Here is a 25168-nt window from a genome sequence, read left to right on the forward strand (position 1 = left end):
TCTGTCTCTACAGCCATCTGGTAAAAACTTGTAATTAGGATTTAACATGAACATGTGTGTAAGGAAGTCATTGTTCAGTGTTACTTTTACAAATAAATAACTCTGATCTACAAACTAATCTGATGTCAGAGGATCAATTCTGCCTCCAGGTTTTAAGTTGTGCTCAACATTTGTTATGAAACTGTAATTGGATCAGCAACTGCATAGTTCAAGATCACAGAGCTTGATAAAAAAGGTACCCCTGTCCTCTCATCAGTCTTTTTTTTTTTTACTTACTAACAATAAATGTCAATTTAAGAATTATTTCCAAAGCTTTTTTAAGTATATAATGTTCTTGAACAAGGATCTATTTTTAAAATACATTCAATGATGTGCAACTTTGCTCAAAGCTATCGAGCTAACAGTTAACAAGGAATGATTTAAATGTGCACCTCACTGAATCAGGAATTGTGCATGGATATTGGACATGTAATTGGCCACTCTGTGTATATTGTGGCCCCTTTATAGCCCCTGATATAGAAAATTCTTAATCCGCCACTGCTAAAAAAATTTGTAAAAATTAAGAAAATAAATTACAGGATTTGCACCAAATTGCAGTCATCTATAGAAATGAGTCCCTTCAATATGTCAAACATTTATCCCTCAAAAAATTCTAAATAATGACATTTTGAAGAAAGGAAAAAAAAATCCCTGGATTCACCCTGGGAATTAATAATGGGTTCTTTCATGGCCATGTTTAAAACTTCCAACTAAGTTTCGTGGAAATCTCTTTTGGCATGATCCTGCAGACAATAGAACAGTCAAAGACTGGGGCATGAACATAACATCCTTGGCCGAGATAATGATCCAATGGTCTCATATTTCTTAGTAACCTTATAAAGGTCAAACTTGATCCATTGTCAAAACATGATGTTGGAAGAAAACAAGGATAACATTTTATAAAACCATTGCATTTATTTTGCAGCACTTTCCTGTTAATTCTTCTCACAACAATTTAAATAAATGAGTTTTTACGATATATTTATTTATGTGTTTCGCTGTAGAATTGATTAAGTCTCCCAACATGTATCTTTAAATGATGCATGTGTCAGTCACTTCATCTTCAGTCTTTCTCTAATATAACGCACCAGTTTCCCTGATCGTGGTAGCTTCTCTGCACTTTGACTCCAGCCACCTGAGCACACAGCTGCTCAAGCTCCCCCTGTTGGAAGACGTGGTAATAGCGGTGGAAGACAGGTGCGGGGCCACTTTCCGACTCGGGCTTCAGGGGTGAACTGGACGTCTGTGTGGTGTCACCACTCAGACTGGGTTCAGAGTCAGGGCCGTGACTGGCATTGCTGGTGTCTGGACTGAATCCAGAGAGCACGTTGGGGTCAGAACCTGGGCTCGGTGCACTGTTAGAGTCTGATTTGGGTTTGGAACTTAAACTTGAGGGTGAAAAGTCACCTGGAGTCTTTCTGGACATTTCTTTCCTTTTGTTTTGCTTCCCATCCTTTCTAGATTCTTCTTCCCCTTGTCTCTTCCCCTCTTTCAGATGCCAGGGAACCAAAAGATCTTGGGTGTTGAAGGCTGTGCGGTTGGTGTGAACACTTAGTTTGCCATCAGTCACTTTGCCAACATCTTGCATGCTGTCAACAGGTCTGTCGCTGTCTTCTACATGAGGCTCCTGTCTGTCTTCTGATGTGTTGTTGACTGGGCTGAGGTTCCCTGGTTGCCCTTTGTTCTGATCTTTGAGGTACTTTGACCTCTGCTTGTTGTGCTCCTGTTCGAAAGCCCAAACGTAGATGAGCGCTCGACCTGCAGGCTTCAGAAGTCTCACCAGCTCCCTCACTGCTGCCAGCCGACGCTCCTACAACACAGACAAACCTTTTCAATCAGCCGGGAACCTAAAAACTCCAGAGACTCAAATGTGTGTTTGCATTTCCACTGCATTTTAAATGTCAAGGTAAATCTGACTTCTGAATTTTGATGGTTAATATCCCTTGTAGGTTGGAAGGCAGATGTAGGGGACATAACTTCAGTTACTACTGGCTTGTATGGCGGTACTGAATAATGAAGGATTAAAAGTGACATCTTGGTTTAATTTGAGACATTTTTTTCCCCCAAACGATGAGACAACAAACTGTTCTGTGACTATAGTGTTGGAACAGTACAAAAGAGTTTTTATTTTTAAGTTTTCCTAAATTGGTCATATGCCAACTTTAATATTAAACATCTTTGTCAATGATTAATACCAATAATAACTAAAATGGCACTTAGTTGAGTACGTACATCCGCCAAGGCCCAACAGTTTATAAAACCACATTTACCAGATCTAGATTTTTATTTGAATCTGCTCCAAACTCCACACACTCACAAATATCAGTCGCCTAAACATATGATTTTTTTCATAAAGACCAATGAATTATTCTCACAGAAATCAACAAAGATTTTGGATTGTGGTACGCGCTCTCCGAGTTCCCTTCTAGTTGGAAAGTAGATCATTGAGGAAAGAGCTGTTTCTAAAATCAACCATGAGATGTTTTACAGTTTAATATTGCGTGTTTCTCACTGACAAAGTAACACACTGCTTTCTATAAAGATGTTATTTGTGTGTGCATGTGCTGTATGTACCTGTGTGGAAAAATGGTGGATGACGGCGATGGAGATGCAGGCATCACAGGAGGCCGTTCGCAGAGGGACACTGAGAGCGTCAGATACAAACGCCTGGAAACCTCTCTCTGCACAGATCTGGACCAGGGCACTGCTGCGGTCAGAGCCAACCTGAACAGACACAAAACATATAATAATACAGAGGGACTCAAATATGAGGAACACACGTGAAGAACAGTGTTGGATGGACTGGAAGAAAAACAGAAATGTAGCAAATGTAGAAGCAAAGCAGGAAAAAAAACTGTAAAAGGAAGAGGAAATAAAAAGGACTGAGGGGATTGGTTGTTGTTTGAATAATTTTCTGCACAATTTGTCTAAAGGAGCAATTTAATGAGGCTTCATTAGTCATGTGATCTCTTCCCAAAAGAGACAGAGGTGATAATAAACAGTGAGAAACACTGCACACATGCTGTTGACGTGCAAACACATTAAAAAAAGGTTGAAATCATTTTCATTTCAATTAACACTGGGAAGGTTAACAGTGTTAAACTGCAACGAGAGACAGAATGAGAGGAGAAGACAGAGAGGTGGAATAAAGAACAAAGTGAAAAGAAAAAAAATGTGATTGGGGAGAGAAAACCCAGAAGACTCAGCTCAGAAAGTGAACGTGTGACCTGATCACAGTGTTCTCTGGGGTGATTTATCACGGTTACAGTCTGAGTCAGGATAAGCTGCTTACATGCACCTCCAAATCCCAAACATTCGTATCCCAGTGTGCATGCGTAAACAGGGTTTAGGGTATTACCATGGAAACAGAGCTAATGCAAACAATGACAACAAGCAGAAATGAGGGGAGCAGCAACAAGGATCATGATTCTGAGGTGTAGTATATATTTCTCTCTTTTAAATGTAATGACAACGTAAAGCAAACTAGCTACCGACCAATTACAAAAACTAAAGCGGTGGCTGTTCTAAAGCTGCCTGTGTTGAATGGGCTGTTTGCTTGTGATGCTGGTTGCAGCTTTGTTTCTCAAAATTGTAAAAGTGATCTGCAGTAATGGAGCCGCAGCAGGACTCAGGCCACAGAACCATGAAGCTGCCGCTGCACAAAGTTCATTATTACTGAACGTCTCACTTGTCCAAATCACACTAAGTTTGACAGTGCACTTCCTTGAGCCTTTACCAATACACATGGCAGTTGTATTATGGTAAAAACGCACCATGTGTCTCCTCTTCCTCCCTTTGTACCAGAAAATGAAGGTAAAATAGCCCAGATACAGGTGCCGCCATTGCCTCGCTATTTGGATCGGGGAATGGAGCTAAATGTTTGGTATTTCACTGACGATAATACGAGACACAGTTGCAATAAAAACAAAAGAAGAAGGTAATTTTCCCAGCAGGGATGAGTAGAGAACCTGAGAATTACAGAAATGATTCTAACATATGATGACACTCACTGCTATCACCTCCGGGTTAACACCCAGGTATTTTCCATTTCCACAGCCCACATCAGCCAGCACGCTGCCGGGCGGGAGCGAGGACAGGAAGTGGCAAACACGAGGCCAGGGGGAGTAGCGAGTGCTGCTGAAGTGGGAGGCGATGGCGTCGTACACCCGGTGCACGTACACCTCCTCCAGACGGGTTGCGTCGGCATGGCAACAGGGAAGGGAAGGGGCAGACGGCGGAGAAGGCGTCGAGAGAGCTCCCTGACTGTCACAGGTCGAGGGAAAGGCTGGAGAGAGGAAGAAAAGTGTGACAGAGGGCCACACACACACACACACACACACACACACACACACACACACACACACACACACACACACACACACACACACACACACACACACACACACACACACACACACACACACACACACACACACACACACACACCCTTCTCTTCCCCATTTTCTCTGCTCAGCCCACCGGTCGAGGCAGATGGCCGCCCACACTGAGTCTGCTTCTGTGAGAGGTTCCTTCTACTTAATGAGGGAGTTTCTCTTTCCACAGTTGCCAAAGTGCTGCTGTTCAACAAATACTAGTTTTCATTGTGTTTTATTTTTGTGGGATTCTCACCACAGCGGCACGGTTCATGTCTGATCTTGCGGAAAGTGAAGGAAGTGCGGGTTCCCCTTTTGCTCAGTGTAAGGTTACTGTTGCTGCCGATGTCGGACGCTGAATGAGCAGGGGATTGTGGGTCGCATACTGGCACCATGTCAAACTTCCGGGGAGTGATCCTGAGCCAAGATAAGAGACTGTTGTTGTAGTTATTGACAATAACACACAAAAAGAAAAGTCCAGATTTAAGAGTCCAACTCACCCGTGGGTCCAGAGGTATCTGCTCTCGCCCTTCATCACCAGGAGGCTCTGTCTGGGCAACACCACAGGAACAAGACGACCATCAGGATGACGGAACTCCATCACCGTCTGGAGAGACACATGAAAAAACATAAACAAGCATTAACTTTGTTATTAAAAAAAACAGAGGGAGGAGGTCCATCACACACACAGCCACATTTTAAAAAACAGATTCAACGAGTTGGGTTCATATCTTCACATCTTGTTAAGAAGAAAATGCCTGATTTAATTTTGTTCATTTTTCTATTTCATATGAGCATGTTGTTATTCAGCTGTTTGAGATGTGACAACATTAAACAACATTTTAATTTTGCAATGTATGACAGTGAAAAATAATCTTTCAGAGCTTTTAAGAATGAAAGTTAAACTGAGGCCTCCACTGTACTCACTGTGACTTTCAATAATGCTGTGGTTACATGTCACATTGAGTTTCCATGGATATTACTCAGGCAGAATTAAAGTGTAACTGGGCTGAATTCGTCGTCCAACAAAAGCTGGTTTAACAGCAGCAATATTGTTTGTATGAAACTACTGCAGACCTTTAACCTCACATACAAATAGAATGTAAAATAAAACATTTCCAAAAATAAAACCACCTTTCCTCGGACACAACCGTTCAGAGTGATGTCACCCGGAGAAAACGCTCTCTCACTAACGGCCAGCAGAGGCGTCTCAGTGTTTGATCCTAATATTTCCGTACAACACGTAACAGCATGAGCTCTGCAGGGAAATTACATCCACATTATTTCAAACTGCTTCCCTCCAACTTCTGACAGCAAGAAAATTGGATTTTGTGAAGTAGGTTCGTGCATGTGTGTGTGTCTGTGAAGGGATATGTGTGTGTTTGTGTGGTACAGAGAGTGAGAGAGATTTGTGTCTTTGTGTATGATTGTGGGGAAGCAATATACAGACAACACCTGCAAATGATCCGATCTTTCCCTCAAACCACAACTGAGAGTGTCTCTCTCTCACATATAGACGCACACACACATGACTGTGCTGTTCTGGTCTCGGAGTATTAGCTACTCAATAAAACTGGTGGAATGTGACTAAATCCATGGTCATGCTGGCAGCCATGCTTTACTGCAGACTATTCATCATTCATTCTCTCTCTCTGTCAAGTACTTCCTGAAATGCAAACAGGCTCAATAAACCGATGGAAAGTGCAGATATATTTCACATAACAAGGAAACAGGTTAACGTGATGTCTTTTAATTACTGAACGATGATGACTCGTCTACAAACGTTTTACTATTTGGAAGCACTGACATCAAATCATGATAAATCTATTTAGGTGCTCGACTACAAGTGAGATTTTCTTATTAAGACCTTTATTTGAGCAGGGAGGGTCTCTAAGAGCAAACAGATAAATAACATTGAATAAGACCAGAGTCAAAATCTCCATCTGCTACATTGTGTTATTTATGTGCAGCAATACTTCTGGGGGTTTTTTTTGTCTTCTTTCCTTAAAATAAGGAATGTAGAGCATCTTGTTAAATTATACTTTAATGCCGTTTTCACAAATAGCAAAACACATGATGTTTTGGCTCATCAGCAACACATTATCAGGACTTTGAAAAGATCACAAGTGGCACAGTGAAGGACGTTCGAGGAGCAAAACACACACTGTTTAAAGGAAAATCTTTTTTTTCCCCTTTTGTTCATTCATTGTTTACAAGGTGTGTTATGAGCAAGGTGACTGTGACGACTCTAAAGAAAGTGTTTTAATAGAAGAACACAGTGAGCAGGAGAGTGTGACAGTATGCAAGTGTGTAAGAGAGAAGGAGCGCAGCAAGCAAGGTGACAAGATGCCCTCAGTAAATCACAAAGACAGACACACACACAGACACACACACTGATGACAGCTGAGCCCTGGGGACAGATGAATCACCCTGGTTAGTGAAGTGTCGGTTAATTTGATTGATTAACACAGAAAGATGAATCATCAGAGAGAAGAGTGTCTGAAAACAAACATCTTCACATTTACTGTACATCTGACCTCCAACTATCACATTGCTGTTTTATGCTAAACTGTGAAAACTGATTCTTTGGACGCAACATTTTATAACTTTTCTTTGAATTATTGATGAATGCACCTTCAGTACCACTGATCGCTATTCACCGCACAAGCTGATCGATGACTTTGTACATTTGGGTTTAATTAACTAGCCACAGGTCCGTGGCGAGAATTACACCGGACTGGCTCGTGCTGCTTGACGGACAGACTTCCTACCTTTGCCCCGAGGCTCAGAGACAAGATGGTGTCCTCAAAGGCAGAGTGAGTGTCCACATGAGGAGGGATGCCTGTAAAAAAATAATAATTATGTAAGTAATTTATATAGCAGCTTTTAAAGCCTAAGCTACAAAATGCAAGATACCCAGGTTCTAACAATATTAACAGATTTATTATTGTTATTATTATTAACACACATGTAGAATGAAAATCATGAGACGAATGCTCATCAGGTTTCTCTGTGAAATAAGAATGTTCAGGGTTCAGTGATTCTGCTGGGCATCACTGAACCTCAACTCATTCCCACCTTAAATCACAATTGATAAGTTCATGTCTTAGAGCTTAAAACCAAGCATGATTAATAAAAATTCCTTCCTTAAAAACTTCAGTCATTGAAGGCCACTGCTGTATCTCACACAACCAACAGGAATCGACAACTTTAAAATTCCTCATGGAGACATTCTGCAAAGGTTTTTGCTGCCACCTTGTGGTGATGATCATTAAACTCTACTGTTGTTTCCTTTAAATGTCAGAAAAATCAAGAGAATGGTTTTAATAAGCAGCTGTGTCTCTATGTTTATTTTACAAGCCTCTGATCAATACAACATTGCACTGGAATAACTCACCTTGTCCAGTCTCATACTGGTTGATGGTCAGTTGGTCCGGCATGACAGTGATGTGTCCGTTCCTCACACAGCGCTCCAGAACAGGCAGACACTCCTCAGGAAGACCTGGTTACACATCACCTCATCAGTTACTCCTTCCTGAGGTTTTTTTTACCTCTTTCAAAGATGTTAGGTTTTCACCCATGTTGGTTCGTCGGTTTATTTTTTAGAAAAGTTACACAATAACTACTAAACCAATTTCCACAACACTTGGTGCAGGGATGGGGGCCAAACATAAGCATATGTCCCACAAGATGACTAAAAAATATTTGTAGGATTTAAAGATTTTCTTTTAACAGCTGCTACTGGTAGCACCTAAAGAGCAAAGCACAGAATGTCCCACAACCTCAGCATTGCAATTATTGAGTAAAATGATATTGTAAGTGATATGAAAATGTGACCAATGAAAAAAGATAGATTACCTGCAGGTAATGGTTTGTCCTTATCCACGTTGTTGTTGTCGTAACGAAATTCAAAACCATAATGTTTGACTCTTCTGTGCTTCAGAGCTTTTTGAGCTAAAAGTAATGACAATGGAAAAAAGGGTTAAATGTCATCATTGCAGTTAATGAGTAAAATGATAATGTGATTCTGATTCATTCAGAGTGATGCTGAAAAATGATTACAATTAATATGAATTTTCAACATAACTGTGACTGATTGGAAAGATGCGTCGCTATCTCGAGAACTAATTTTCAAAATCAGGTTTTCATTTTTATTCTCTACTCACATGATATTTATACAGATTTAAGGTCAAATTTTAAAGATGATGAGAAGATGAAGAGAACTTCCAAAGCAGTTAAGCACAAATCAAATAAACCACACTATGTAGGTCCTCACCAGTGACATCATCATTTGTGGATGACCAGTCTATAGCAGCGAGCAACAGGGCCTCTTCCTCTGGAGACACAAAATCTTCCACTAAGACTAATCCCTCCGGCAAAGAAGCAGACTTCTCCTCCTCACAGGTCACTGTGCACAATTACACACACGATAAAGGATCACACTACTGCTACAAAAATATGTTTCTTAAACGACACACAAGCACATGAACAAATGAAATGGCTGTAGTTCATCATCTTCTAACAAAATGGGAAGTAAACTGAATGCATGTTTCAAAAGTATCAGTCATGTGTGTACGTCAGTGTTGAAGTACCTGAGTTGACATAACCGACGTAGAGTATGACACTGTTCTCGCCACACTGCAGCTTGTGTCCGTTGAGGTGGACGAGGGCTTTGCGAGCACTCTCTTCACATCTGGAAACAGTGAGTTTCTAACAGTCATTTTTCAGGAGCGATCGACATAAAGGGTTTAAAAGTATTAAAAAAGTTCTTGTTGTGACTAAGTTCTGTCCATGCAGCAACTGCACCTGAACGTGACAAAAGCATACGGCTTGTGCGGAGGCATCATCAGGGTCTCCACCTCCCCCATCTCCTTCAGAGCCGCAGAAAGCTCCTCTCGACTGACGCCGTTCCCCAGGCCGCCGTTAGCCACCACCAAACTCTGCAGAGGAGACAGACATAGACTGATTTTGCAGAATATGTTTAACATTAAAAGCAAGTGAAAAGACAACAGCTAATAAAGCCGGAATCTGTGAAAACATTACAGCTTGTGACATAGATTTAAATCGTACAACACCAGAACGCAGCAGCCACTAAAAGCTCAGTGCAGACCTTGGTCAACAAATACACTATTTTAGAGCCGCAAGTATTTGTCAACTGCTCGCTGAGTTGGTCGATAATAGAAAAGGTAGAATAATCAAACAAGTGTTGTGTCTTCTGTTGCAAATGTGAGGATTTTATGCTTTTCTTTATCATACATGAGAATAAAATGAGTATTTTGTGGATTTGGAACGTTTACAGACATCATTGAGTATTTTATGTCATTTCATTGACAGAACACTTAATAGATTAATCACAGAAACACTCTGTTGATTAATCATGGATGGGGAAAGTAGTCTGCCATATGTACAGGATGTGGGCATGATTAAAATGCTGTTTCTCGCTCATCCTCAGCGTAAACTGAACAAATAAGTACTTCACATAAGTAAGGTAAAAATATTTGTAACATATTAGTAGCACAACATATTAGTACTCAAGTGACATATAAGTACACAACATAGACAAATGTATTGAGCAGTGCAAAGACTAAATGGAAAGTAATGTTCAACCTGAGCAAAACACTTAAAAAAAGTATTAAAACAACTGCAGAAGTAGTAAAGCAGCAGCATGACAGTAACATGACAGCAGATGACATGACTACACAAAGTGACTGGTGCATGTTTGCATTGGAAAGGAGTTCAGGTGGGATATACGTCATGTGTCATTTGAATGCAACCAACCTAAATACATCCCTTCAGTGTTTCAACCTGATTCATGTTAGGAGACACGATCACAGTGAGGGTTGGAGGCAAGACTGCTGGGCGGATATTATCCTTCTTTTCTTTAACCGAAGATATAAGCTACTACTTCAAACAGTGTCCGGAGTTTACATCGGTGCACTGAAGCTCAACCCATCTTTAAATGGGTTGTGCAGCCTCTGAAAGTTGTCTGGGTTTCTGTGTAAACAAGTAGAATCTGCCACATGTCTGTCACACTTCCTGTTTTCAACCTGTAAACATCACTGCCACCCGTGTTTACCTTGTTGGGCTGTGGCGTCGTGCTGATGCCTTCATGTTTCAGCAAAGTGTGACTCGCTTTGATTTGTTTTCGGAGAACTTTCTTCTCCTCTTTGCTTCTTCTCGCGGCCTTCACGTTGTTTTCTACACCTGCGTCCATGGTCCGTCACTTTAAAGTGTCCGGGTGCAACAAGGATTGCAGACTGGTGGTTCCGGAAGAGTCTCCTCACAGGAGGCCAGCATCAACAGCCTGTCTCATTTTAAAGTCTCTATGTTTAAGTTGTATTTATTTTAGGAGTGGTTACAATTACTCTAAACGTTTTTATCAATTCATGATTCATAACTTTAAAAATTGTGACCTTTTCTTCTCTCTTATTTTTCTTTCTTTATTCACTGTCTTTATGTTTTGCGCATATACTTGTATGTGTGTAACATATGTGTTTGTATGGGAAATGAAACCGATATGACAAATGAAAGTGAAATGATAATATTTTAGTTTTGTTTAGCCAACAATGTAAAACCCAAACACCAGAATTTAAACACAACCAATACAGGGGGAAAAAACATCTTGGTCACTCATGAGTGTGACATGGGTAATCCAGCTTTATTATATTTTCTAACATTCCAGCTGTTCTTATGTGGTATCTATCTAAAATATTGTGCTTTTCATGGGGTGACTTTTGCTCTTTTTGTCCAAGTGGTTCCTCTTTCTTCTCTTCTAACATCCCAGTCTGAATGACAACCAGTGTTTTTCCCTGGGACTCCATTGTAAAGCACCTAAACCCTGATGGTAAATCCATGCTGCATGCCTCTGTAATCTCCTCACAAGAGCCAGAGTAAAATTCTCCATGGATCACTCTATAAGCCCCTTTAACTTGACGTCAGGAGATGTAAATGCAGAGGGTAGCTATAGGATATGCATTGCGATGGTCAGACTCAAAATTTGGCAAATTCAGATGATCTGGCATTACTCAGTTTTGAAAAGGAATCGTCACAAGGGGCTAGTTGGCTTGCTTTTTATACAAACTACCCCACATACTTGGACAGATACAGATGGTGTACACAGTCACATTCATGGCATGAGAGCAGAATTATAATGGAATAATGTATTGTTTTAGTCTTTGGCAGAGTGCCTCACTGCTCTCTGACTGCATCCTCGTTCAAAAGAGCCAATTATCTCAGATCCTATGTATGAATTCCTCCACTGCCAGATTAATGACTCTACAGCCCCTCTGGGTGCAAGTGCGTGTTCCAGCATGCACGTGCACATCTTTGTGTGTGTCTGTGTGTGTTTGTGCACGTGGATCAGTGCATGTGCGGGCATTTATACATGGGCGTGTTGTGTAATGAGTCCCTCACCTGTTCTCAGCCATCTGAGTGATTACAGTGCCAGGCTGAGCCTCTGGCCAGTGGGAACCCTTTGTCGTCTTTACAGCACAGCTCAGTTTAGCCTGCAAAACAACAGCTGGTCAGACAGGAGAACACACGGCTGCCCTCTCCGCCATGACAACAACAGTCTCCTCCAATCTTGTTTTCAAAAACAGACGACTTGGATATTCACTCACTATTCACTGAGCTTTGGACAACACAACCAAAATGTGAATCAGGCTCATTTGGCAGAGAAGCCCCGAGGTTTTTTTGTTTTCACGAAATTGAATACATATTTAATCCAGTGTAGCCCTACTTTGTGAAAACCCGAAGGTAGAATTAGATGTTTCAAGGAAGATTTATTAATATTTCATGTATTTCTGTCATTGTAAACCAATGATTTATAGCCAGTTTATTACCCTGATGTCAGCCTTCCTCAGAACAGCAGTTTCAGGTACAAAATGTTCAGAGCAATTTAATGACTTTAGAAACAGCAAATTATAAAAAAAACTGTTACTAAAAGTAGTTTAGTAGATGATGATGATCTAATGGATCTCATGGAGATCACGTGACATGATGAAACGCTTGACTGTAGAGTAAGATTAATGTGAATCAATAAATTATAGAGGTACAAAGTGGAAATGTAATTTATTAAAAGGAGGCAAGGAATTTCCCTTTCCAGTGCACAAGGGCAGCTTCACCTCACACATCAGCCAAGCTCTGAAAAAGTACCGTTATGGTGAGAAGTAGAGTGGAACCATTTGTGTACCCTGAGGCATGCCATCAACCTTTGAAATGCAGGGCCGACAGCCAGAGGCCAAACTTCTGTTGCTGGCATCTTTGTATTCTAATTGGCTGGAGACTGTAGGACAGAGATGAACACATAAAGAAACCAGATCCTGCTTTTTAAAATAGTGGTCCTGATCTCTGCCGCCCTCTAGAGACTGTGCTCTTGCAGAAAAATTACAGAAATGATGAAACGAGCAGGTAAATGGCAAGACACCGATGGAACAGAAGATAACAAAGACACACATCTGCATTCTAAATCTGATTCTGTTAGGCTGCACCAACTGTCGGTTTATTGTTTTTCATGGCTTCTTTCTAGGGATGGAAACATCTGAAATACAATATAATAGAATATTATATAAAGACGTATAACTAACCTGAAAAGTTTTCAGCAAGAGAAGACTAAAAATGAAAGATCAATTTGTGACGTAAAGGCAACTATTAATGGACATAAGACAAAGATAAAAGTCTTTCACCTCACATTTGAGCCTCAAACATAATATTTAAACAAACTGAAAATATGAACGGGGAAAGTGTTTGTTTGATCATTTGATTGATGCATGTATCATCTCTCAGTCAATTGAAATTAATTCCTCTTCAACCTCTGGTGCCACAGTGGAAAAGATTGAATCACTTTAAATGAACAAAGCTGCAGGCTAAATCATTTTTCACTGCCAGTTATTTGTAGACTAAAGTTCAGGCTAAACCACAGGGCAATTGGTGTTTATTGAATAAGAGGAAATGTCAGATGTAGTTCTCTCACCTGTTTCCAGTCTTTGTGCTCAGTGTTACTTTGTGTTCTTAGAGCCACTGCCTTTTAAGATCATGTTTGATTGACCCTTTAATGAAGAACTTTAGATATCTCTTGTTTGTACACTCAATTTGCGTCTACAGTCAGTAGCTTAGTAGCAGAGAAAGAAAACACAACTTGTTCAAGTTTACATTTCAGTTAAATAAACTAAATCTAACCACAGAAATCCAGTGAACTTTGTAGGTGCTGGTAAACATTAGCTAATAATCTTCTCCTTGCTATGTAACTTTATTGCAATATGAAACTATCACTCTCTCTTGACAATAAACAGTATTTATACTGCATGCACTTGTGCACGTACACACACACAAAGAGAGGGAGGGAATTTGAGGAATGGTGTCTCTGAGGCCTTGTTGACACCCTCCTGTCTCTCCACCGATTTAGAGGGTAACCTTACCAGCACTTTTCTATCTATCCTAAACACACACACACACACACATACACAGAGATGCCAGAGTGGGTCATGGTCCACCTCGCCCTGCTTTAGTCAAACCCAAGCGCTGGATCCGTGTGACAATGGGAATCCAGTGTGAAAAGGCTTTTGGTGTGACGCTGGCAGAGCAACAGGGTGATAAAATGGCAGCCGTTTTGATCCGATAAATCCTCTGGGAATGACCTTGGAATCCACTGATGGAAAGGTTCAAGGGAGCTGTGTTTGTACTCACTTTGTCCCACCGTGACCCTTCTGTATGTACAGGAGAAGGTGTGTGTCAACGGGGTTTAACACTAGTTTAGAGATAACACTGTTCAAGCAGCTGTCAAGTGAGAGATGAGTTGAGAGGGTCACTGTCAAACCCTTTTCTTAGCACCAGCATAACACAGAGGAAGGTGACTGGAAAGATAAATACCCAATTAGTCATTCTTTTATAAATGCTTGTTTCATTTCTTGCTGAGAGTTAAATTAGAGTTAAATATGAAGCTATATCTAGCAGCTAGCATAAAGACTACAGGGGAAAGAGCTAGTCAGGTTAACAGGTTAGCTCCTCTAAAGCCAGTTAACTAGCATGTTGTCTGGCATTCAACCTTATAAAACAGTCCTGGGTTTGTATGCCTGCACCAACCAGTGCAATTTCAGATTACAACATTTTTATTTCCAGACAGATAAGGTTAGCTTTAAACCTTGACCACTGAAGTCTAATACAATGAGTCCAAGTGACAACTGGTCAAATGTTAAAGAATTTCCCCAAAGGTAGACTTGAGATATCAGGTTCAATAGGCCAAAAACATAATTTTATAAGCTTTGACCACCGAATCAAATCATCTCATTTGTGAGTCCAAGTGTGTTTGTATGAAATTTGAAGAGATTCCTTCAAGGCGTTCTTGAGATACTGTGTTCACAAGAATGGGACTGATGTACTGACAGACGGACAACCCGAAAAAGCAATGAAACATCAACAAGTGGATGGATTTTTATTATCTCAACCCAGGGCCAAACTAGCTCTTTCCTGTCTTTGTGCTAAGCTAAGCTAAACGTTACTCACTTTGGGTTTATCATCTAACCCAAGAAGACAGGAAACAAGCCAGTAAACATGTTTTGCTTGTTTACTGTATGTATGTTGAATACAGCAAGCATGATCTGAGGGGAGGCCTACAATCTCAAATCCCCGGCTCTGCAGAACTGGTCCCTGTCAGTCTGTCTGCACTCCACTGACAGGAGCAGAATTTAATTCAGCCCGGCTGCTAGTGTTTGTTCTCCCATCAGTCAAGTCATTCTGTTTCAGGAAGTGTGCCAATCATTGTGTGTGTCACTCCTCTGTAACCTATGTATTATTTTATTGTACTTAAAAACATCCAATTACCAGGAGAAAGTATTATTTTCTTAGTATCCTATAAGTTCCTCTGTTTATGTATGAGGCCAGAAGTGACAGGGCAGACGACGAGATGAATCATGGCATCAGCTGGGTTAAAACCTGGGGTCCTCATGTTTTACAGTTTGGAGTGGTTGCTCTCTACTTTTTGACCCGTGCGTATTTGCTCCACAGATACTGAGTGATACTGTCACAGTTTCCATTATCCATCAGTCAATATTGTGTTTGGAACTAATTTGATTCACCTGCTATTTGCCATGGTGTTTTATAAATAACCTGGTGTGTGTGTGTGTGTGTGTGTGTGTGTGTGTGTGTGTGTGTGTGTGTGTGTGTGTGTGTGTGTGTGTGCCAGGTATTACTCATGTGTCATGTTGTGGGGGACCTGTTGCAGTCACATTATGAGGAGCTGTCGTCCTTGTGGGGTCAAAAAGCAAATCTCCATGATGTAAATCATTACATTTTAAGGTGCAGACATGTTTTAAGGTTAAGTTAAGGTTTTGGTTTTGGTTTTGGTTTTGGTTAAAGTTAGCATAACAGTAACGGTTAGGAAAATAGTAACAATGGTTCAGGTTTGAGTATCTCTCCAGGATATCAGTGTAAGTTAATGTAATGTCCTCAGAAATCATGGAGACACAGTGTGTGTGTGTGTGTGTGTGTGTGTGTGTGTGTGTGTGTGTGTGTGTGTGTGTGTGTGTGTGCACGACTCTGTATGGTTTTAGTTGGGAAACACTCCAGTGGACGGCATTGTGGAAAATAACACACTCTATTGGTCATTTAGTTGGTGTGTGACATCAGTCTGTGTGCATGTGAACCATGGGCGGTCCCCTGAGGATGGCTACTTTAGGAGCGGGCCCTGCCCCTGGCAACTGTAGAGCACTGGACAAGAGCAGGATCAGCTGCCAGTAGATGTTCAGAGAAGAAGCTGCACAACAGAGAGGTTTCCAGAGAGAAGACGAGCTGCTGTGTCACAGATCAAGACCAAGAAAGGATCAGCCAGAAACATCTGCTTTCTCCTGTTCCCGTTCATAGTGAGAGACAACAGAGGAAAGGTAACAGCTCACTGAGCAGATCCACTGTGTGTTTTCACTTTGTGGAATGATGTAAGATCAATGCAAACATCTGCAACTGACAACTAAGGCATGGAAAACAAACCAATGTGTGTGTGTGTGTGTGTGCATCATGTAATGTGCATTATGTTTGTATGCAAGGAGATACAAAATATTGGCCATGCTCCCTGTTGAGTGATGGTAACTGTGAACAGATGTACTAACCAAACTGAGCAGAGACTGATCCCTCTAATCTATGATAAGAGGCGACATACATGCACAAACAAACAGGACATGTGCCACCAACACACACACACACACACACACACACATACACACACACAAACACACAAACTTAAACACATATTCAAACATTTTATTGCCTCATTGTAAACTTGTATGCCCATTCCTGTATTTCTTTAGAATCTCCTCTTCTAAAATATTGTGTTATTTTTCTCCACCTCTGCCTCTTCTCAGGTCGTGGATCAGGATCGTCTCATCGTCCTCTCCTCAGAGGCAGATACCTCTGCTCCTCGTCCTTCTCTCCAGCCCACTCTGCCTGTCCCGCGACCATGGACCGCTCGGTGCAGGAGCTGTTCCTAAACTTCATGATCGTCTTAATCACTGTGCTGCTCATGTGGCTGCTGGTGAAAGTTTACCAGGACTGAAACACAGCTATAGAAGTGAGGAGATGAATGAGAGGAGCAGGGATGGAGGTATAGATGTGGAGGGATTAAGGCAGCATGGTTGTAGGACTTTGCCCAGATGCAGTGTTTACATCTTTTTATTCATTTAGACTACGATCACTGGCCTGTAATATTCATGTGAGGTAAATAAACAAACAAACCCTGAATGCTAGAGCCAGGGCAGATTGCCAATGACTGTCGCCTTGGATCCGTTCTCGTATTCCGACATGTTTGAATGTGGCCTTGAAATTCTGGCAAGAGCCAGAAAGGTTAAATCATAGAACAAATGGGAAGGTGAATCAAAATAACCGAATTTGGATTTGAGTCTCCAGTTTTTAACTGCAAAGAAGCTCAGGATAGTAACCCATGTCAGTGTGGCATTCATGTGAACATCTATACATTTAATGTCCATTGTTCTGTTTCTACTAAAGTGGTGAATATGTGTAATGCAAATACTGTATGCAGAAAACAGGCATCAACAGAAACAACACAGCCTTGTGTTCATGTTTTATTTCTTGCCATAAAGCAGTCTTTCAGTTGTTGGATTATTTCTTTCTTTTTCCCAACATAAACTTTTATGTTTTCCACTGAGAAGCCCACATTTTTCCTTTGCATTTCCTGAAACATACACACGTTGTGTTGTTTGAAGCTACAGAGCGTTACAAGTGCAGATAAAGCTGAACGTTCGCATTAACAGGCATTTGCAGAAGAAGATCAGGTGATGCATTTTACAGTCATGTAAAATTGCAATAAGCTGTTTATCATGAGAGGAGAAACAGGGCATGTGCGTGGAAACATGACAGACTGAAACTGAACAAAGGCAAGTTTTTCTTTTCGGTGAAAATCCACCCAGAGAATTAACACAGCCTTGTAAGCTGTGTCACTGTACATGAATAGCTCTCTGTCAGCCAGAATTAAGAGATGAAAACATAAGATGGAAAACCCTTCACATAGCACCATCCTCTGAAAATATTACAAATTAATATCAAATAAAGCTTATTTAGTTGAAAGGAATTTCAATTAGCCAGAACAAAAATGAATCACCATATTTGAGAAAAGTCAAGGAAGCAGAAATCTTTGGTAATTGATCCTGAAAAGCGTGAAATAATAAAACTGTACGTATTTCTGTGAGAGAGCTTATACATTTACTGATAACATACAAACAAACAATGTCTGTGGAGTGTTTGTGTGTGTGTGTGTGTGTGTGTGTGTGTGTGTGTGTGTGTGTGTGTGTGTATATGTGTGTGTTCTTTTAGTAGATTCACCATTTGAAACATATTAATCAGACAAAGACAAAATATCCAGGTACTAAAATAGGATTTCTAAAATAGTCCTCTGCTCAATATGGTTCCACCATATTTAGATTGGCACGTCAAAGAGCTTATGACAGCTGGTGCTTCACATGTACAATTTCAGGGATTAAAGCTTCAATAAATAAATAAATACATAAATAAAGAAAGAATTTGGCCCAGGTGCTCACATGTTATATCTCTGAGAGGAGCTGTGGTGTTAGTCGAAGAGAAACTCTAGATGGTCATCAGCATCGCCAGATGTGAAATGTGGAAAAGTATCATATTTTGGGGGAAATTATAACATGAGTCATATCAAAGAAAAAAAATTGGTTCAAACTCCAACTTTGATTCGCTGCCTGTATCTCTTGCATCCTTATGATTGGCTGGAAAGTCTCAAGTGAATAGAAACACAATTAAAAAAAACAGACACATGGTCCATATTGATATAATCACAACAGGCAGACATATACACAGATTTGTAACTTATAATACTGATAATTATAAGTCCTAACACTGTCACTAAATGATGAAATGATCATACATTATGGGGTATTTGGTATTATTGCTCGTACAAAGCGTGAAGTTATCCTTCAAATAAAAAATAATAAATATTATAGTGGATCTGGCAACGCTGATGGTGATTCTCTGTCAAGGTGTTCAATGTCCATCGTGCATATGGGTTTGAGGGCAGGGGAGACAATTCGTGGGTAGATTTTTACGTAACACACATGTAGGTCCCATTCTTTAGTCTAGTCAAGTGCGTGTGTGTCTGATGCGCATCATGCCGTTTCACCCCATGGGTCTCTGTATCTGTTGAAGCTGATGAGTTGGCAGTGAAACTCGGTGAGCGCTCTGGGCATGGGCGCCACTTCCTCCCATTGACTCCTCCCACTGTAGTACACCTGCACATGTAACAAGAAAACACACTGATTGTAGAAATAACACTGACGTGAGCACCACAAACATAAAAAATAAGGTTAACTAGTTTAAGTAATTTGTCAAATTGATCAGTGCTTCGGTTGAATTCCACATTTATGTCATGAAAGAAAAGCTTAGAACTCCTCTAAAGTCAACAACAGTTTTTTCCCTATAATTTATTTTGTTATTAGTTTTATGTAGAGCTGATGTCTCTATTTTCCATCACATATATTTCCTGTACTATATCTAACCACTGTTCATGTCGGGGTGTTTGAATCAAGCGAGTTTCTTGTGACAGGATTTCTTCCAGCTGTGAGTAGAGTTTTGGCCGAATCTTTCGCCAGCACCACATTATTATCCTAGTATGATTATTATATTTAATGTGAAATACAACATTTCTTTGGGACCATATATCCTTGAACTTCATTAAAACTTGTTTGCTTTTGATATTGGGTGTAGTAAAAAAGCAAACAAAATGTGTCCAATTAAGTCACTCAAGTTTGTGGATTTCTGAAATGACCCACATATTTAACTTTTACAGAAAATGTAATTCTCATTGAGCTGTTATGGATTAAAAAAAATTATAATTGATGTTTTATTTTATTTTTCGTGTTTTTGATCTGTTTGTTTTGTATATATGCCTACAAGCAATAAAGACTTAAGTGTTTTTCTCTCCTACCTGAACTTCATCTGTGATCTCGTCAGGAGAGTAATCTCCACCCAGGATGTAGATTCTGTCCCTCGTACCCACAGCTCCTGCATTAAAGCCAGCACACTCGAATGACCCTTTACCCTTCCACACATTCGTCTCTGGGCAGAAACTGTAAACCTGCATGGAACAGAGAAAAAGACATTTAAATGTTTCTGTGCTGGGAAACCTAAAAACAAACTCCAATTTAATGACTGATCTACTCATCCATTCATGCTCCTAACCTTATAGGTGGAGAGGTCACATAGGTGCAGTGTGCTATCAATTGACACTGCCTTGACCAGTGTGGCATGGAAGAACTGGCCAAACTCTGCCACCAGGCGGCTCCACTGGTCCTGCTGGGCATCATAGCTGAAAAAGCAGTCCAGAGATGGATTAAATGAGTCTGTGATTTCCACCTCTGATCCAAGAGTATAGATGACACAGCCACAAGCACTGGCTTCAGGGTAGAAGATGGCAGTGGGCAGCGGGCTGACCGAGCACCACGTCTGCGACAGAGGGTCGTAATATTCCACCTGGAACACAGGATGGAATAGAACAGAGTTTGACCTGCACATTTTAAAATGACAAGTTGCCTTTGATAGAATTTAAAGGAAGCACTGTTACCTCCAGCAAACGGGGAGTCCCTCCTCTGGATCCCTTGGTCCGCCCCCCGATGACGTACACTCTGTCCAGGCAGGTCACAGCCGTGTGCATGGTGCGGGGCTTCAGCATGGCTGGTGCAGGCGTGCACGTTAGAGTCACAGGACAGAAGCACCAGACCTCATCAGTGGCATCGTGGAAGGGTTCTGCCACGTGAAGACGGACTGCACGGCAACAGTTTCCACGACAACCACCTGTGACAAACATCTCCATTCCACACAAGAAAAGGGACATTTTTTAAAACTGTAAAACATGATGAAAACATATGTAGTTTTAAAACAGTGTATATCTCTTGATTTTGGACAAATGTTACATTTGTAGAAACAGTTGTGTAAAAAGTTTATCCATGGAAATAAACAGGTGGTTTACTTGAGCAAAACGAAATCAAATTTCAATCATTTACTCAACAGAAAATATCAAAATCAAAATATCAATAGATATTCTTAAATACCCTGATAAAGGCACAAGCCGATACGTGTTGGTGTATTTTAAAGCTTCAAGCCAATTAAACACAAGGCCTTTTACATTTTCAAACCACTTTGAGTGCCTGGACCTGGATTCTTCATGCCATTATTTTTGGACATAAGTTTATATAAGTAATATTCTGTCTGAGGGTTTTTGAATTCAAATCTGGGCTTTGATGATGCTGATCCATAACTCTTCATCAAAAGATCCACATGTACTTTCTGACAAATGGCCACAGATTATCTTTATGCAGGCTGTGATATGATACTGGGGCTTCATAGTTGAATCAATGACTTTCTGCTGCCCTGTCCCTGAAGCTTTGAATCAACTCCAAGCCATAACATTTCCACCGCTGTACTTCACAGTTGGTTGAAGATCTTCTTCTGAAAAGCTGTCTTTGTTCTGTGCCACACATTTATACTGTTGCTACATTATTCTGAAAGGCCTGAAAACACAGAGCAGCAGTTCAGTCCCCAAACTTACCTTCTCAGCATAGCTGGTCAGGTAGGATCCTGGTGGGTCTGGGAATATGGTTGTCCCCTCCAGCTCTTTCCACTGGTCTGTTTCCAGACAGTAGCAGAAGGTGTGGCGGATTTCTCCGTTCTCCTCCGTCTTGTGGATGTAGATGTAGCTCTGTGTGGTAGCCGGCCTGGCATCAGCTAGCAGGCCGTCGTACTGAGTCTGTCTGCTCTGGGCCCCTGACAGCAGGGCGAGACAGGACTCGTCATCGCAGAGCAGAGTGTCTGAATTACGAAGAGTCTGAAAGAGAAGGTAAGAGAAGTGTCGATGTCACGTATTACATTTGAACATCAGACACAGGAAATACACTGAATGTTCTACATTGTAATCAAATATTACAGGACTAATAATGGGTGGATAATACATCCACTACTATGGTACTCACAAAATCTTTCCCTAGAAAGTGAAATCTAATTTTTTATTGATATTTTTAGTAGACTTTTTGCCTTGCAGTTACAGACCCTTGCCAATGGGGGATGCTGCAGCCCCCTCAGCACCCCTGCTTCCAGTGTCCTTAGTAAGACGTAAGTAACAGAGGAAGGATGAGGCAAACACAAGACTGAAACATTTCATTACATCTTAAATCAAGTACTTGGAGTGTGTTTATACCTTAAGTGCAGGTGCAGGTAGATGGTGCAGTCTGGTTAGAGATAACAATCCTTCTGATAACAGCTTCTGTCGTCCTGGGAGATCGCACTGCACCCATCTGAGAAGTGCCATCACCACTGCCTCCTCACTGGGCATGTTTAAAGCATCTGACCTGAGGCATGCCTCCAACACATCCACCTGTAACGAGCAATCCAAACAGTAAATGCTGAGCCAGTTTAGTCACATTTTTTATGTGAGTAATATAGACTGGATGTGAAGATGGACGAGGTGACAGCTAGGGTTAGGGTCTCAATCTCTCGATCATAAATCCTGTCAAAGTACATCTATTTCCTCAAACATGGTCATTTTAGTTCCTATCACACTGATATATATTGTTTCCCATTAATTTTGTTTTAAAATATAATTGAATGATACTACTAAAAAGAAGTGGAACATCATGATTGACAGCTGAGACTGACTCCTGATTAGTCGAGCATTTGTATCGTTTAAAACCTTGCAACCGCGGCACAATCCACTAATTACTATTACACAGCAGGTTCTGGTTTCAAATGTGCAAGATGGCAGCCTTCGTATCTGGAATATTTTGCTTTCATTTCTGGATAGTGGAAGGAAGTGGGGACACGTCGTCCATCTGTATGTACAGTCTATGATGGGCAAGATAATGATCAAAACCCTTCAGTAACAGATGTTTTGTCATAATCGTGGGAAGGTTGCTGTGCCCTGTGTGTAGAAATTAGATGAGTTCACTGAGTTGGATCAATAACTGTAATGTTTACTACCAAGAATGAGCAAAATCAGGTGGAAGTTGTCGTGCAGGCATATGGATTGCATCTGTTTGCATGATATATTGCCAAGGAATAAAATAATTGAAAGAACATATGAATTTGTGTATCAATGTAAAGTCTTTAGCAACACCTGCATATCCAGGAAGTCCAGGGTTTTTGAAAGGTCGTTGAAGTTATGAACCACAAACTCTTTGGCACTTTTGAGGAGGGTGGTGGAGCCATAGGCCTCAGCAAGGGACAAGAGGGACAGGCAGCTACAAAGATCCATGGTTCCTATCAGGAAGTCGCTGCATGCTCTAGACAGGACTGGTACCTTGAGGAATGACAACAGGGAAATGTAGACATGGAAAATATATATTATTTTGAAATAAATTTGATGTCCACAGAAAGTTTATATCAGTGACTTTAAGTGTCATTCATTTTAACAAATGTCCATAAAGTCCCTGTGTATCACTGAATGAAGTAACACATTAGTGATGAGTCTGTGGCCCACTGACGATGCATTACATATTTTATACGTTTACCTCCACCAAGGAGGTTAAGTTTTAATCTGAGAAGAGCAAGAATTTAAAGATGTCATGTGTGTATCTCTACCTGTAGAAAGGAGGCAAGCTGGAACAGCATGTCTACGTTGCTGTCAGTGATTAGAGCCTCTCCAGAATACGCAAAGTCCAAAAAAGAACCCACCGCCATTGGACACTGGTTACCCAGAGTCACCGAACCATCATCACGCTCTCGCATGTCAACCTCGAACATAGCCCTGAACACAGAACACTTTCGTAATACAGTAACAGATAGATAGATGGATAGATGGATAGATGGATAGATAGATAGATGGATAGATGGATATATAGATAGATGGATAGATGGATAGATGGATAGATGGATAGATACCTGAAGAAATCACTGCAAGCTGCAAGAACACAACGATGGCAGGGGAAACTGCGATCCTGGACCTTGATGGTGAAGTCTAACAGGAGGCCTCGCTCCCTCAAAGATCTGAGCACACCCAGCAGCTGCAGTCCGTGGGACTCAGACGCCCGCAGCAGGCTCCGGTGCTCCGGGGCCCCGTTGCATTGTGGAGCAGTGCCAGATTCACTGTTGGTCGGGCTGCTGCTGGAGACGTGGGCGTTGGCGATACAGGAGGATGACTCTTGATTTTCATCCATCTTCACAAATTCTGACAATGAAAAATAAGTAAAGATCAAAAAAAAAATCTAAATGTTATAATATATTTTCAAAGAATGCAGTGAGTCTGAGTTATAGTGAATAATGTGAATTTGTGTGTCTGTGTGTGAGAGAGAGGTGAGTGGTGGTAATAAAGGATAATTCATAAAGAAATCTACTTCATTAGAGCATATCTGTAACACAATCCACTCTAATGCAAACATCTCACTAAGAACAGCTAAAAGAATAAGATTTCAGTTTGCAGCACATTCAGTAAATTCACACAGATATTACACAGAAAGGATATAACACAACCTTCAACGACGTCTTGCCGTTAAACCTCAAACACTTGTAAATATAGAGATACAGGTAAATGTATGAGAAGTCTCAGGCAGGAGCTCTACTCACAGTGTCAGCACCTCGGACAGCTCTCTCTCTCTCTTACTCATGTCATTCACACTTCCGGAAGTCTGAACTCACGCGAGGATCCGGACAGATTTGAGTTTTCAGGCTCCTCATTAACATCATCCTTTTTAAAATGGCGTTGTTTCGATGCTATTGATTCGATATTTGTCTCGCTTCTAAACCTCCTAGAGTCGCATGCGGGTATGCAGCTCTTTGTTTGCGGTACAAGTTGGGCGCAAGGGCAGCTGGGAGATGTAGTTCTCTCTCATTGGTTGGTTTAAAAACCCGGCAAGAGGGTGACCCATTCATGTCTTGGATTATGTAGTTCTTATATAATATTTATATATTATGTCATTTATATATAAGTGTATATAACTCATAGAAATGGCTTTCAGTTGCAAGATATTAATGGACTATGCTTAAATAGGCTATTCGCAAAAAAACTGCTGGTAAATCAATAGTTTTATGTTTGCATGTGCTCTGCAGATTTGGAGAGTTTTGTTGTTTTTTATTTATGCTCTAAATGCACCAATGATGACAATGCACTGGGTACTTAATTGAAAAACAGCGACTCTCATGGATAAATTCACATATAATAGCACAAGAACCTGGCTAATGGGAGAGGAAATGTATAAATAATTATTAAAATAGGATGAAAATTAATCTTGTAATCTGCTGCATTCAAG

At 40.8% G+C, this 25168-nt stretch overlaps 3 protein-coding genes across 5 annotated transcripts; 1 reads left to right on the top strand and 2 right to left on the bottom strand.

Moving 5' to 3' along the window:
- Positions 1 to 934: 934 nt before the first annotated feature.
- On the bottom strand, positions 935 to 10686 carry alkbh8 (alkB homolog 8, tRNA methyltransferase). Its single transcript, XM_020087933.2, has 12 exons — positions 10489 to 10686; positions 9219 to 9352; positions 9005 to 9105; positions 8689 to 8820; positions 8271 to 8366; positions 7810 to 7914; positions 7184 to 7254; positions 4913 to 5019; positions 4669 to 4829; positions 4050 to 4324; positions 2614 to 2763; positions 935 to 1849 (listed from the first exon to the last, which is right to left on the bottom strand). Exons 1-12 carry the CDS (start codon positions 10624 to 10626, stop codon positions 1103 to 1105), a joined length of 2217 nt encoding a protein of 738 aa, XP_019943492.2. The 5' UTR covers positions 10627 to 10686; the 3' UTR covers positions 935 to 1102.
- A 5468-nt stretch (positions 10687 to 16154) lies between these two features.
- LOC109630159 (sarcolipin) lies at positions 16155 to 17163 on the top strand. The gene is made up of 2 exons (XM_020088182.2): positions 16155 to 16288; positions 16763 to 17163. The coding sequence occupies exon 2, from the start codon at positions 16858 to 16860 to the stop codon at positions 16951 to 16953; it is 96 nt and encodes a 31-aa protein (XP_019943741.1). The 5' UTR covers positions 16155 to 16288; positions 16763 to 16857; the 3' UTR covers positions 16954 to 17163.
- Positions 17164 to 17466: 303 nt separating this feature from the next.
- kbtbd3 (kelch repeat and BTB (POZ) domain containing 3) lies at positions 17467 to 24678 on the bottom strand. Of its 3 annotated transcripts, none has more exons than XM_069533934.1 (10): positions 24558 to 24678; positions 23805 to 24090; positions 23505 to 23670; positions 23041 to 23223; positions 22126 to 22302; positions 21481 to 21756; positions 20497 to 20739; positions 20115 to 20405; positions 19861 to 20010; positions 17467 to 19165 (listed from the first exon to the last, which is right to left on the bottom strand). In XM_069533934.1, exons 2-10 carry the CDS (start codon positions 24077 to 24079, stop codon positions 19043 to 19045), a joined length of 1884 nt encoding a protein of 627 aa, XP_069390035.1. In that variant the 5' UTR covers positions 24080 to 24090; positions 24558 to 24678; the 3' UTR covers positions 17467 to 19042. The 3 variants fall into 3 exon arrangements, with proteins under 3 accessions (XP_069390035.1, XP_019943721.1, XP_069390034.1); XM_020088162.2 differs by having other exon boundaries at positions 24486 to 24627; XM_069533933.1 differs by lacking the exon at positions 24558 to 24678 and adding an exon at positions 24393 to 24454.
- Between the last annotated feature and the right edge of the window lie 490 nt (positions 24679 to 25168).

Source organism: Paralichthys olivaceus, chromosome 11, assembly GCF_024713975.1.
Source record: "Paralichthys olivaceus isolate ysfri-2021 chromosome 11, ASM2471397v2, whole genome shotgun sequence".
Classification (NCBI taxonomy): domain Eukaryota; kingdom Metazoa; phylum Chordata; class Actinopteri; order Pleuronectiformes; family Paralichthyidae; genus Paralichthys; species Paralichthys olivaceus.